Raw genomic sequence first — 14,610 nt, 5'->3', positions numbered from 1 at the left:
TAAAGAAAAATAAAGAAAATAGGAAAACAAAGATAAAGGAATAGTAGGAAAATAAAGAAAGGAACAATGATGCAAGTATAACACGTAATTCCCAATTGTCAAACAAGTGGTCATTTGACAACAACGTCAATGACCCCAAACACAAGGTGTTACAATCATACATCCTCGAACCATTCAAATTCTCCTAAAACTAATCCTAATCTATGCATCCAAGAAAAGTAAAGAAAGAAAATAAGAATGATCTCACCGGGCTTCCAAGAAATGCCAATAAAAATAAGGCGAAAGATTAACCACCTTCATTAATCTTCAGGAATCAATATCATCATCATCAAAGCCAAGTGAGAAGAAAAATAGAAAATAGAGCTATAAACAAAGAAAATAGTTAGTAACTTCAAAACAAAGTAAAAGAAATAAAAACTAAACAAAAAGAAACTACAAAGAAAAAATCAAGTTAAAATACCAAAAAGAAAGTAAGAATAAGCACAGAAATCTAAAGGAACTATACGCTAAACTAGCAACTAATCATCTAGACTACAAGAATTGGATTAAAGGGATTTAGATTCAAGGGTTTTGGATATTAGGGCTTTGGATTCACGGGATTAAACAACATGCATCATCATCATATAAATCAATCGCAACAACAACATCATCAAGAGAGAAAAAATAAACATGGAAAGCTCATACAACAATCAAACACCATCAAGAAGAGGCCAAGGTATTTAAATATCAATCATTGAGGAAAAAAGTAGACAAGGCAATTTCCAACAACACTAATGGCCACCAAGATAAACCCCTAAGAAAATTAAGTTCCCTAAAGCTAAACATGAATACATCTCAACATTCCATCAATACAAAGCAAATAGCACATAAAATAAGGGATGGAGGAAATATGCACAAAGTAGGGGAACTACCTACCACTCGGCCCGGCATTATCATTGCCATCCCCGTTATAGGAGAACCCAGATGGGGGACCATAAAGATCCCATTCCCTAGTGTAATCAGGTGGCCAACAATAGTGCCCCTTAAAGTTTTTTTTTTTTTCCAAGGTGCAAGTGTAGAATATTGCTCGGGCAAGGCGAGAGGTAGCGGATGATCGGGGTGGACATAGGGGTAGTTAGGATCACCCCTATAATCTCTCCCACCGGGAACACGGTCATCGTAGTTATCGTGCTCATCGGGGAATGAGCGAGTCTCGGTGTTGGACCCCGGAGGTCCTTGCCAATAAGGATACCCACTTGATGGATTAGGACCAAGTTGGGGTGGAAAGTAAGGATATTTAACCGCGGGGGAGAACTCCCCACGATTAACACTAGCATCATACAAATGTTGTTGTTGGAGAAATAAACCTTGTTGCATCTCCGAAATGCCTCTCATTTGATTATAAATTGCTTTAAAATCTTGATCATACAAGCCTTCCAACCGAATTTGCATCCCCTTCATTTGCTTACTAAGAGCATCCATATTGGGGTTAGAAAATTTTTATTGTTATTGCTCTTGATGTTGTTGTATGTTGCAATTGTAGTTGTTGTTGTTGTTGTTGACGATGTTGTTGTTGAAATTGTTGAATCCTCCAAATAAACCAATTCAAAATCCAAATTAGAAACTCCACAAACACCACAATAGAACCACAAAACACTTCCAAATACCAAATTCACAACTCATTGAACAATGACACCAATCACACAAGCAACAACTCACTACCAAAAATCTTAAATTCCAACTTCTTGCAATCACCAGCAAATTAACCAATTTTGCTATACAAACATACAACAATACAATGTTAAGAAAAATTAATCAACAACAATCACAAATAATCAACCAAAAATCATTTATAATCATCAAAATCACCAAAACACATACTACTACTATTCACTAACATGAACTATCAAACTTTTGCAACAATATGATACAATTATGTAAAATAGAGTTAAAGAAGAAGATTATTCCAACTAGAAGCAAGATTGATTAAGAACTAGCTCAAATTCTCACCAAAAAGAAAAACCCAAAATTGGTCTTCAATGGAGGAAAGAAATTGGAGGTTGATAATTGAAGAAAGTAGTATGATCTTTGTTGTTAAAGATGATTTTGTAGAAGGAATTTGGTAATTTGTGATGGATTTTTTATGATTGAAAGTTTAAATTTGATGAATAAAAGCTAAGATTTTTGGTGTTCTTGAGTGAGAAAGAGATAGTGCATGCTAGGTTGATGGTGAAGGGGAAATGAGGGAAAAAAGGAGAAAGAAAGAAAAATAAAGGGCTCGGCCTGGCTGGGTGCGCGGCCGCGCGAAACCCTGGCGTGCTCGCGCCCCTGCTTGGCACGCCCACACTTCGTGGCTTCCTTCTTGAAATTTTTGCTCGGTGCATTCAATTGTGGGCTCATTGTCCAATATTATCCAGGGATTATTGAACCAACAAGTATGGAAGTTTCAAAACACGATTACAATGGGTTCAACATCCACTAATAATGAGAGCACCACAATGAACCCACAAAGTTTAAAGTTACTTCAAATTTTAACGCAACTTTCCCTAACTTACCTCACTACATTACCTTACCCTTTTACATTAAAATGCGATAAAATTAAATATATTCTCATCAAAAACACAAGACCTTCCCATTGCTCATGCTTGCTCAAAATTATCCATATCCAATGAATTTGACCTATCAATCCAAATAAAAACAAGTGAAAGGAAAGAAAAAACAAAAGAAAGAAAATTAAGAAAAATAGAAATCACAAGAAAAAGGGTTAGAAATCCTAAGCTCGACCCTTCCTCCAAATCACGGAGGGTCAAAAAGCTCCACCTTATCCAAAGGGAGAGGGTAAAATCATTGCAAAGCTTGTGAAAAATCACATCATGAACCATGTCATCATGAATCATAGAAACTGAATCAAACTCTTTAGACTTCAACTTCCTCTTGAATCTCTTGGAAACTCTCTTTCTCTTCCTTGATCTCTTCTTCCTTGGATCCTTGAGATCCTCATGTTCACCTGTAGGGAATATTTATAGCATTACCCCAAACTTGAACCAAACTGTGATCATACACTTAAGCATGGTGGCGTCCAAAGGGACAGAAGCTAGAGCAAAAGAGTCGCCAACAAGTTTTAGGAACTTATAAACCGTTCACAGGGTGAAGGTTACACCCCTTAACGATCCAGGAGATCGTTAACTCCAATAAGTCTAGAACCATGACTGGAAGTTCGGGCATGAAGGTACAAATCCAACCTAAAAGAGATTAAACCTTCCCTAATAATAGGCCTCTACTTTATTCTAATCGTATTCATGTGCGCTTTCTGACTAACATGTAATCAATAGGTTTACCCTAAACCTATTTATCTATGTTGGTTGAATATTAATGCACAAACAAAACTATTATTGGCGATCACTTGAATTACAATCAAATTAACCCTAAACAAGATTATTAATTATCTTATTAAGCGTGATTACAAGTACCAATTCCATTTAAACATGCATAAAAGGTGTGATCAAGCAATAACAATAAATATCAAGCAATATAATAATAAATAATAATAATAATAACAATAATTATCATCATAATAACAACCATAATTAAAATAATCATGTTAAAGCATAATAATAGCAAGATCCTAGGCATGATACTAATAAGACTAATAACAAACCTTACCATATCACTAAACATTAAAAATCAAAGCTTTAACCCTAACATGATACTAACATGCATATTAGGAAAGACAATAGGAAGCATAACAATAATCATAATAAGCATATTTGATATTATAACCTTTTCCCTAAACATGATACTAGGAATCATTGTTGTCATTCAAAACATCAAATTAAGGAAAACATCCTAACATGATGTTAGGAATCAAAATAGGAACCCTAAACATGATTTCTATATCATAATAACAATGCAAACAATTAAAGCACTTACTTGGATGCCTCGTACCTCTTTCTAATAACAAAATACACACATTAGTAATTTCAAGGAAAATAATAAATCAAACAGTAAGGGTTCGTTTGGCAATGCTGTGGTTTTCTGTTTTTTGGTTTTTTGTTGTATAAAAATGTATGATATATGTCACATAATGAATAAAAAATTATTTAAACTTATTAAAATCATAATAATTTTCAAAACTGACAACAAAAAAGTGGAAACACCTTTTTTCTTGTTTTCTGTTTTTGGTTTTTAGTTTTCAAAAAAAAGGAAACTAAAAACCAAAAATGATACCAAACAAGCCCTAAATTAAATCATTGAAAGAGAGATTTGGGACCACACCCTCAGAAATAAAACCTTTCACGTCTAGGGCGAAGGCAACTTCGAACTTGGCTAGGTGTGTCTAGATCTTGTGAATGCGGAATTTTATTTTAGAAAAGCTAGTTTAGAAAAGAGAGAGAGAGAGAGCATCAAGAATTCCTTGATGAGAGTTGGTGAGAAGAATTGAGAATTGAGGATTCAAAACAAAGGTTTTAGGAGGTTATTTATAGTGAAAATCAGCCGGATATGATAAAAAACGAATCAGAGTTTCGAAAAGAATAAAACACGACGATGTCGCCAAACACGCGCCTGTCGCTAGTCGCTAGGCGACAGACATGACGTACGGCGCTGCAATCAGTTTTCCACGCGTTTTTTATTTTGATAAAATTTAAGCGTACGAGAGGGTAAAACTGTAATTTCCTTAAAACACTTCTTTTATTCTAAATAAAACTCTCAAAAGTCAATTTATCAATGCTAATTAAATTAGGTATCAAAAGAACCTTCTAGAAGACTCTAGAATACTATAATCAATCCTAATCGCATTAGGAATGATAAATCAATAATAGGCCCTCCTCTAGATCATTGGGTCGCATATAAAGATAAAACCGGGCCTAGTTTAGTAATTTGGCCATAACTTCCACATTATTCATCGGAATTAGGCTAATAATATATCGTTAGAAATCTCTTTTCGAACCCGATCCAACTACATCATTATTGTACCCTTGCTATGGACCAAACTAAACTGGATTGGATGTTTTCTTAAAATAGGTTTTCAAAAACAGAGAGAAAGAGAAGAAATAAAAACTAACCGCAACACTAGACTTTCCACACTTTTACTTCATTCTATTATGATTCGACGTGAAAGGTACTCATCACTGGGTTTGGTTTTGGGGAAACACAAATGGGTGTCTACATCACCACTTAAAAAACAATTCTCATCTTCCTTCAAAGAAAGCTCAAACCAAGAAGGCATTTCAAACTCATCCTCTTTGACGGATCCTTGTCTTCTTCACTAACTACCTTTCTCTAAACACTTTCAGGAACATCATCACAAGCTACAACATATCATCAGTAAAAGACACAAACATGCAAACATTAGCATTCGAAGACAATGAATTTATGCACAAAATTCCTTGCACATAAGATAGAGACTCATGCATCTACTTGAGCTTAAAACTTGCCTTAACATCACCAACACACAAGGTAATCATGCCACCTTTCACATCTATTAAAGCACCCGAAGTTGTTAAGAATGGCCTCCCTAGGATGATAGGAATGTTGTCATCTTTCGCAATCTCTGGCACAATGAAATCAATGGGAATAATGAACTCTCCTATTTTGAGGGACACATCCTGAATTCCACCATTTGGGAACTTAATAGAACGGTCGGCCAATTAAATGGTAATGTTGGTTGAAAGGAGCTCACCTAACTTGAGTTTTTTGAAAACAGAGTAAGGCATGATGCTAACACTAGCACCAAGATCACAAAGGGCATTTTAAATCAATTTCCTATTAATATTACAAGGAATGGAGAAATTTTCGGGATTCTTCATCATCAGGGGCAATCATTATGGATAAAGGCACTATAACACTCCCCCAAATTCACCGATTCAACCACATTGCAATCTTTCTTACCGCTCAAGATTTCCTTAAGAAATTTAGAATAGTTAGGCATTTCTCCCTAAACATCGGTGAAAGGAATAGAAAGATAGATCTTCTTAAGCATCTCGATAAATCTCCCAAATTTTTCACCCAACTTATACCTATTGAAATTTTGGGGACATGGAAGTCTCGGTTTGAAATCCTCATCTTGCTTCCTCTTTTTTTCAACACTCTTCTCATTAGAACTCTCACTCATCTTGCTAGACTCATCACTCATCTTTTTCTCTTGAACTTCCTCATTTCTCACATTCCTTGACACCTTGTTCTCATTTTCCTCACTTGAGTCACTCCTCTTCTCACCCTCCTCTCTCATCCTATAAACTCTATCTTCAAGCAATTTTCAACTCCTTGTGGTGATGGAATACACGGGTTTCTTAGGATCAACTCCTTGAGAGGGTGATTAAGAAGGGCTAGCACAATCTTATAAGGTATTGTCTAGTTGAGTGATTTGGGTCTCAAGCATCTTGTTATGTGTCATCATTTCATTAAACTTCTTTTCACTTACCGCCATGTAAGTGCTCAAAATCTTTGTTTGATTTTCAATGATCTCCTCTAAGGTAGTCTTAAAATATGGGGGTTGAGCATAGGAATTATCACCATTGCCTTGAGGTCTTGGAGCAAATCTGGGTGGAGGTCACCTTTGGTTGTTGTTTTGAAAATTGCCTCTATTTTTATTATTCCAATGATTTAGCCTTGATTGTTGCCAAAATTTTGGTGTTGGCCACCAAAGCCATGAGATTGGTCTTGATTTTCATACCCTTGGCCTTGGTTTTTGTTACTATAACCTTGGTTGTTATAGTTACCTCGAAAACCTTGATTTCCTTGGTTCCTATAACCAACATTGTTGTAGTTATCAAAACCACCATGTTGGTGAGCATTCCTAGTCCCAAAATTCCGTGGACCATCAAATCTTTGTCCATTGTTATTTTTGGAAACAAATTTCACTTGATCACAATCATTGTTTTCAACGTCATCACAATTTTAAAAATCATGTGGACGACTGGAGGAGTCATGGTCATAAGACCCACAAACATCACAAAAGACACAACCACTTGGCATATTACTTGAAGTAGAAGGAGGGGTAGAGTTAGAAGATGTTCTTCTCCCCTTAATGTGGGAGGGAGGACTTGGTGCAATCGAAGAGGCACTCTCTAGCTTAGCCTTGATCAATGTCATATCCTTCCCCAAGTTTTAAAATTTGGGAAGACAAGTTATTGGTTGCATTGAGATGATCAACCGAATAGACCGTTGAGCCACTCTTGCTTGTCGAATCTCTCTCTCCCTCATGCCAATTCATGTAGTGACGAACTACATCCTCAATTATATCTACAACCTCTTCCTCAGTCTTGTTCATGATAGGGCCTTCAGCATCGGCATCCAGACAAGATTTGACTTGAGGACTCAAACCTTCACAAAAGATTTGAATGATTTGGTATGTTGGAATCCCATGGTGAGGACATTCTCTTTGGTAATCCTTGTACCTTTCCCCTGATTCATAAAGACTCTTTTCCGGCTTTTGTTTTAAACCTTGAATGAGGGCTCTCGCCTCGACCATCTTCTTTTGGGGATAAAAGCGGGATAAGAATTCCTTTGTAACTTCATCCCAAGTGGTCAAAGAATTAGGCTTCACCTCCTTGTCTAACCACTCCAAAGCACTTTCGATTAGAGAGAACGGAAATAGCTTGACCTTATGAATTCTTGAGAAACCCCATTGACCTTGATTGTATTACAATACATCTCTAACTCTTTGAGATGATTTAGTGGGATTTCGTACTTGGCACCACTAAATTGCCTTCTTTCAATCATTGTTATCAGTGTCGGCCTTATCTCAAAGTCATTGGCGGGTGTTGTTGGTGAAGCAATGCCACTCTCAAATCTATAAGCACCGGGAGTTCCCAACTTCTTCAATGCTACTCTTGAATTAGCTCCCATGCATCCTCAATCCTCTTCTTCTCTTTCTTGATGAATTCACTCTCTTGGACAGCTTAGACTTGAAGAACGATTAGCAACCCTTATCCTTGTTATGGCTCTCTAAATTTTCAAATCAAATGAAACTAGAGTTCGTTCTCTTGCCCTACGCATACAAAACTCAAAGCAAATATCAATAGCAGGGCTACAAATGTAGCCTAAAAGGAAGAGAAATCTTTTTATTTTTTTCCAAATAAAAGGAATAGACTCAAACAACAATAGCAATCACCATGCCTTCCCCGGCAACGGTGCCATTTATGACGGGGGTTCAGACTAGGTCGTTGAAACTAATCCTGCCACGGTCAAAACTAAATTTTTAGACAATTAACAAACCTAAATACTAGTATAGAGGCAAGTTAAGGGTCAAACCCAAAGGAACGGGGGGAAGTTTACTATTGCCAAAGTTAAGCTATCTCAAAAGAGAATGTAGGATGTCTAAGTTCAATTACACAAACAAAGGAAACACAAGGTAAATTGATATATCAAACACTAAGGATTTAGGGTCCACATATTCGTCCAATGGACACACGCTAATTGGGTTGGAGATTGATCAATTCGAGTATTGCGACAGAAGATAGAAAATGCAATCAAAAGAGCTCAACAAGCTATCTCCTAGGGGTCTAACAAGCGCCAACTACGAAAGACTCTACTAGGATCATCACAAACCAAACTCAATCGTTAAATGTGAGCTACAAATCAATTGTCCGTATCAATGTAGGCACACAATGCAATCTAGCATGACAATTAACGTTAGCTACTCTTTAACTAATCACACACATGCACAAAATCAATAAATCAATTTAATCACAATGCTCAATCAATCAAAAACTCCAAATTAGCTATGATCCATCACTCAAACATGCTTCACCACACCCCTAGTAAGTAAACTACTTACTATCAATGGAAGAAATCAAAATCAAAACTAAGCTAATCAACACATTCATCATCATCATTTCAATCAAACCAAATTCAATCAACTAATCAATAAATTTGAACAATCAACAAACAATAACAAACAATTGAAATCAAGAGACTAAAGATTGCATTAAAGTAAAAGATTTCCTTATAAACTTTAGTGAAATCAAAGGAAATTGTGCTTAGAACCATCAATCATCAAATTCTCTCTCTATAAATCTAAGAACAAGTGTTTCTCTCTAAAACTTTAATTCTAATTCTCTTAAAATCTCTAAAAATCAATTCTCCCTCTAAAAATAGAAGAGAAGTCAATATATAGTAAAACTAACAAAGACAAGTTAGTTATATCGTCCAAAATAGACCCGTAAAGGTGTTGCCTTCTTCAAGAAGATGTGCGGCCGTGCACAAATGGGTATGGAATAGGGGGGCAGGATACACGGCCGCGCAAGGGAACAGGACAGCCTCCTTCCCTCTCATTTTTATGCTCCTCGTGCGCTCCACTTTATGTGCTTGATGAACACGGAGCATGGCAAACCCAAAATCACCTCGACGGTGGGTTCAACACGAGAATTCGTGCCCCCACGGCTTCAATGCACGGCCTAAGGTCAATTGGAACTTGCACATCTCTAAACTTGAGCTTCAAATGGAGAACACTAGGCATCCTAATTAATGCAAGACTCGGGAATCCTTGGACAACGATCTTAACCTGAAAAATGAATGGAAACAAACAAATAAAAGGGAAAAAGATAAAATAAACCAAAAAATGCATAAAAATGGAAAATCAACTAAGTAAAGTGCAAACTAAAGAAATAAAGAGCAAAACAAAGGAAAAAGGAAAGAAAAGAGCTATAAAAGCAATCTAAAACCACCCTAAAAGAGAATAAATGAGTAACATAAATGATACTCATCTAATTCCCCCAAGCTAAATTTTTGCTCGTCCTCGAGCAAAACCAAGCAAGCGAGAAAAAGGATGAAAGACTTATTCAAAAATGAAAAACTAAGACATAAAAAGAGAATATACACTAAGACTCACTTTCGTAGGAATCACGGTCAATTTTGGCAACTAAAGACAATCCCTCACTAGTAGAAAAATAGCTATCCGTAACGGGCAAAAGCAGCCTATCCGTAACCAGCAACGGGCGTTACGTATGTTGCCGTTACGGATAGGATATGATATTCGTAACGGGCACTTTGACTGCCCGTTACGAATAACCCGTTATTCTTAACGGACAGTTTGACTGTCCGTTACGAAACGGACAGTTTAATTGTCGTTACGAATAACAAGTTATTTGTAACAAGCATTTAAACCGCCCGTTACAAATACAATTGAAACCAAATTCTAAAAAATGCAGCAAGTGATACATGCTAGTCTGCTGCCAAATTTGAATTACTATTATAAAATCCAGCATATGCTGGATAGTGGATAGCTTGATGATTTTATCAATTACAAAAAATAAATAATTTTAAATAATATTTTATACAAGTATACAGTTCAAATTCAATTAGCAAAAGCTATACAACATTCAAATGATTTTATCAATTAAAGAAATTAAAAACAAGTCATGCACTTGCTAATTGCTATACTTAAGATTAGATTCAAATTCGATCCGTTTCTCTCTCGTTTGCTCATAATTCGAAACTGTTTCAGCAACAGCAATAACAGCAGATTGTTGTTCTTTATAAACTTATATTGCCAATAAAAAATTTTAAATCAGATATTACTAGAAAGTTGCAAAGGATCATTTATGAATGAAATATATATGTTACAAAAACAGCCACCCACGAAGAAGTAGGTCCAGGTGTTGAGGACAACCATTCAGAAACATATTAGATATCACATACAAGTGGGTTTTCCCATATTCTTATGGCCAAATGTTACAGTGGTGACATGTTAGATAAGACAAATACAAGTATTAGAAACAAACACATTTGATTAGCTTTACAATTTTACAAACCTGATTTTCAGCTCCGATAGGCACAGCAAGTGAACTGAGAATGCTAGAGCCATCACTACTTGTCTTGTATCTCTCATAATCAAGAAGAGCCTGCAAAAAAAGAACTATTAAATATTAATACGCATAGCACACAAACACAATCCAATAACAAATCATATAATAAACAAAACTTACAAGCAATTACCAAAATATAAAATAACAGAGCTATACACAAGGGAATAGAAGAAATGACTACAGTTATAACAAAGCTGCTACATTCACCTGTTCTCAATACATCATTTGACTTCTTTATCGTGCCCATACATTGGCCTTCACTACTAACATTCAAAATCGAAGGATAAGACAAGCGAAAAAGCTTGTTTCCACTTGTAATATTTCAACTTTTTAGGAAACCGCCGCTCCAAGACCTTACACTAATCAAATGTCAAGATGAATTCGGCAACCTCAACAAAAGTTGCATCTTTTCCAATGCCAACTAAAACTAGAAAACATATCAACCAACTCAACAACAACTCAATTGTAATAAGTTTGTAACTATATTCCATCAAATTCAAATCTGACAACACCAATTAGTTGCAACAAAATCCTATAAACAACATTTTCTTATCAATAACATAATCAAATAAACCAAACTTTAAGCCAAATTATAAATCATAAACTTCAATGTTCAACAAAAAAAATGAGATAATTAAGTAAAAATTGAAACTCAAATTAGACTAACCAAGATGTGAATTAACGGAGAGAATAAAGGAATTATGGAAAAGATCAAGGATAAGCTTCCTGGTGGTCACTAAATAATTTAACTCACGTACATCTTTGTACTGCTTAAACACCTCTGGTATCTTTAATGTTGTTCCTTTTTCCATGTAGAAATCTGAAATATGTAATGCACTATGTATAAGAAGCAACTCTATTTTCTAAACTTTTTTTTAACGTCGCTAGTAATCTTAAACTGTAATAAAAATATTTATTTAAAAAAAAATTCCTATAACTGGAGATTCAAATTTCACTTTCAGCTTTTTTATTTTGGAATACAGATAATATAATAGAAAATTTTGCATAGACAAGCAAGCATAAAAGAAGCATTAAGAAACAGAAGGTGGAAGTACATCATACAGTTAAATTGCTCATACTAACACAATGAAAAGCAATTGCCAAATGCTGGAATTCACAAACTTAATTGACTCATAAAATTCATTTAACCTTTTGACGATTAGTACCACAATTAATTCCAGCTATAGTTCAAAAATTGGAACCATAATTGATTAGTCATTAACTAACTCAAATTATCCATGCTATACTTAGCAGCTTAAATTTCCTAGCAATGAGATGGAGGACAAGAAAGACCCAAGTGAGGATAAAATTACAAGCTTTTAATCACATGGCTCACATATCTCACATTCTCACTAACTCAATTTTTCGATTCCCATCCTAGATCCATTCTACAAATACCCGTTTTTCTAAATTCAAGGATGCTGATCTTTCTTTGATTACATTAAAATTAGGTTTTTGCTAATCCAACTATTATTTTTTTATACCTTTACTAACCAACAACTGATGAGAACTAAAATTCGATGATATGTGTGTCGTGAATTTAAACATGTTTCTTGATCCTAACTTGTAGGAGCCCTTGAGATCGTAATAAGTTTGTTACTATATTCCATCAAATTCAAATCTGACAACACCAATTAGTTGCAACAAAATCCTATAAACAACATTTTCTAATCAATAACATAATCAAATAAACCAAACTTTTAGCCAAATTACAAATCAAAAACTTCAATGTTCAACAAAAAAAATGAGATAATTAAGTAAAAATTGAAACTCAAATTAGACTAACAAAGATGTGAATTAACGGAGCTATCATCGCCGCGAATCTGAATGCTACAATCTGGACAATTAACAAATTCATTACCAGAAGTTACGGCTTCCGAATCATCGTCAATTTTCTTCGATTCCGCCTTTGTAATTGTAGAGTCATTTTCGACATCGGAATCATCATCCCTACCACTATCATCCAAATAATTAGAAGCCCCTTATTCTGACCAGCAATCACCGGCGATTCTCAGACACCTAAACATTCTTCCCTTCTCACCTAATCAACTCCAAAATAAACAAAAATCATAATGAAACCGCAAACACAAAAAAAAAAAAAAAAAAAAAATAAATAAATCAAAAATTATCAAATCAAAAATCTAAAAAAAGGGCAAATTACAAAGAAAACTTCGTTGAGGAACCGCATCTATCATCAAAATCGTACACAAGAGAGTGGCGATTCTGCTTCAAAAGCTTAGGGTTTGAATGAGCAGAAAAAAGGGATATTGAGGCGGTGAAATTAGGGCAAAAAACTAGGGTTTTGTTCACTTTCTCTTAAAGAAGAAGCGGGTTTCTCCAATCTAATTTGCTTGAAAAAATCGAAGAGATATAAACACCCATAACTGCAATGTTCTTGACCCTGAATCATCACCCCCATATTCACTTCTAAGTAACGAGATTCGTTCAAAAGACATTCTAAATTGGGTCCTCCGCCATTGATGCAATTTAGAGAAAAGAGAAAGAGGGGAACTTTGGGAATTAGGGTGGTGAAATGGAGGAGATTGAGTGAATGGATTGAGGTGAATCGGAGAAGAGAGCGAGCTGAGATTGAGTGAGATAATTAAGAGGAGAGAGAAAAAATGGGAGGTTTGACGGCTAAGGATAGTGAAGTGTGAAACCCTAATATGAGGCCTTTTAAAGGGAGGTTAGTTATGTATGAGTAAATGCATAACGAGGGGCATGGGGGTCATTTCACGTAAATGCATTTATGAATTTAGAGTAGTTACACTGGGTGATCAATTGTATCACTAGAGGATTAAATGGTATTATTGAACATTTCAGTGTTACTATTTATGTATGTAGTGGTACTATATATTCATTCAGTGGTACTCACTACGTGTATAAATAGTATCACTACGGTAGAAATAATATCACTACATAATCAATGATACTATCTATGCTTTCAGTGGTACATTTAAAAAATGGTCCCACTTACCCATCTCTCTCCTCCTTTCTCTCACCCCTATGTGCTTTTTAATATTTTAGTATTTGTTATGCAAATGCATAACTAACCTCCCTCACTACTTCCTCCCCTAATATGGAGTAAAAAGTAATGGGCTCCTCTTTGGCTCTCATCAATTGGGCCACGTATTCGTAACGAGCACATGGTGACTGTTACAACTAATGTAGTATTCGTAACGGGCAATATTTTTGCCCGCTACAAATAATATAGTATTCGTAACGGACACATGGTGATCGTACAAATACTTATTTATTTGTAACGGGCAATATTTTGTCCGTTAAAAATATATTTAATGTAACGAGCAAAGCTTTGCTCATTACGAATAACCCGTTACAAATGACATATTTTCCACTAGTGCATTTGAACCTCTAAATCGCTTTAGAGGACGATTGATGCTCTCGTAAGGGTTTTCTAAGAGATTAACCCATAACTCTTCAACAAACAACATGAGGCAAATCGCAAAAGTAAAAGAAATCAAAAGAAAAGTAAAATCAAAACCTTTATGAATTGAACTTTATAAAATGACAACCCTTTAAATGAATAAACAACTTTCTTAAGCAAATAGGAGCATGCATGTTCCAAGATATCCGAGATTGATTGAAACATAGAATATGCTAAGCGTAGAGAACTAGTTATCACAATCCACCTTCGTCCCATTCGATCTTACCGCATTCCCCCTATAGTCTCAAATCTCCCTCTAGTGACCATCTCAATAACTCCTCAAAGGAGCCGGAAAAGAACACATTTTAGGCTACTCGACGTCTTAACTTTGCATCCCCACTCTTTAGGTCTCGAAATTTTTGAATTAGGGTTTGGGGG

At 35.4% G+C, this 14,610-nt stretch overlaps 1 protein-coding gene across 11 annotated transcripts; it reads right to left on the bottom strand.

Annotated features, from left to right (window-relative positions):
• Positions 1-8,882: 8,882 nt before the first annotated feature.
• Positions 8,883-13,455, bottom strand: LOC110699547. Of its 11 annotated transcripts, none has more exons than XR_002506918.1 (5): positions 12,949-13,455; positions 12,649-12,828; positions 10,995-11,607; positions 10,734-10,823; positions 8,883-9,484 (listed from the first exon to the last, which is right to left on the bottom strand). XR_002506918.1 is itself a non-coding variant. In XM_021877036.1 (5 exons), the coding sequence occupies exons 3-5, from the start codon at positions 11,597-11,599 to the stop codon at positions 9,320-9,322; spliced, it is 309 nt and encodes a 102-aa protein (XP_021732728.1). In that variant the 5' UTR covers positions 11,600-11,607; positions 12,649-12,828; positions 12,949-13,454; the 3' UTR covers positions 8,883-9,319. The 11 variants fall into 11 exon arrangements, 1 of the variants encoding a protein (XP_021732728.1); XR_002506919.1 differs by having other exon boundaries at positions 8,883-10,823; positions 10,995-11,214; positions 11,455-11,607; positions 12,949-13,454; XR_002506920.1 differs by having other exon boundaries at positions 8,883-10,823; positions 10,995-11,146; positions 11,455-11,607; positions 12,949-13,454.
• Between the last annotated feature and the right edge of the window lie 1,155 nt (positions 13,456-14,610).

The sequence above is a fragment of the Chenopodium quinoa genome, unplaced genomic scaffold (genome assembly GCF_001683475.1).
Source record: "Chenopodium quinoa cultivar QQ74 unplaced genomic scaffold, ASM168347v1, whole genome shotgun sequence".
Classification (NCBI taxonomy): Eukaryota; Viridiplantae; Streptophyta; class Magnoliopsida; order Caryophyllales; family Amaranthaceae; genus Chenopodium; species Chenopodium quinoa.
Note: the sequence above shows the minus strand (reverse complement) of the source record. Positions and strands in the feature narration are given on the sequence as shown.

Excerpts from the sequence above, each read along its gene's own strand:
- LOC110699547 (XM_021877036.1), bottom strand. The coding sequence starts at position 11,599 with ATGGAAAAAGGAACAACATTAAAGATACCAGAGGTGTTTAAGCAGTAC. Across the intron at positions 10,824-11,545 it reads TGTTTAAGCAGTACAAAGAT|GCTCTTCTTGATTATGAGAG; the intron begins GTACGTGAGTTA and ends CTTTTTTTGCAG. Across the intron at positions 9,485-10,733 it reads CTATCGGAGCTGAAAATCAG|GTTAAGATCGTTGTCCAAGG; the intron begins GTTTGTAAAATT and ends TTCATTTTTCAG.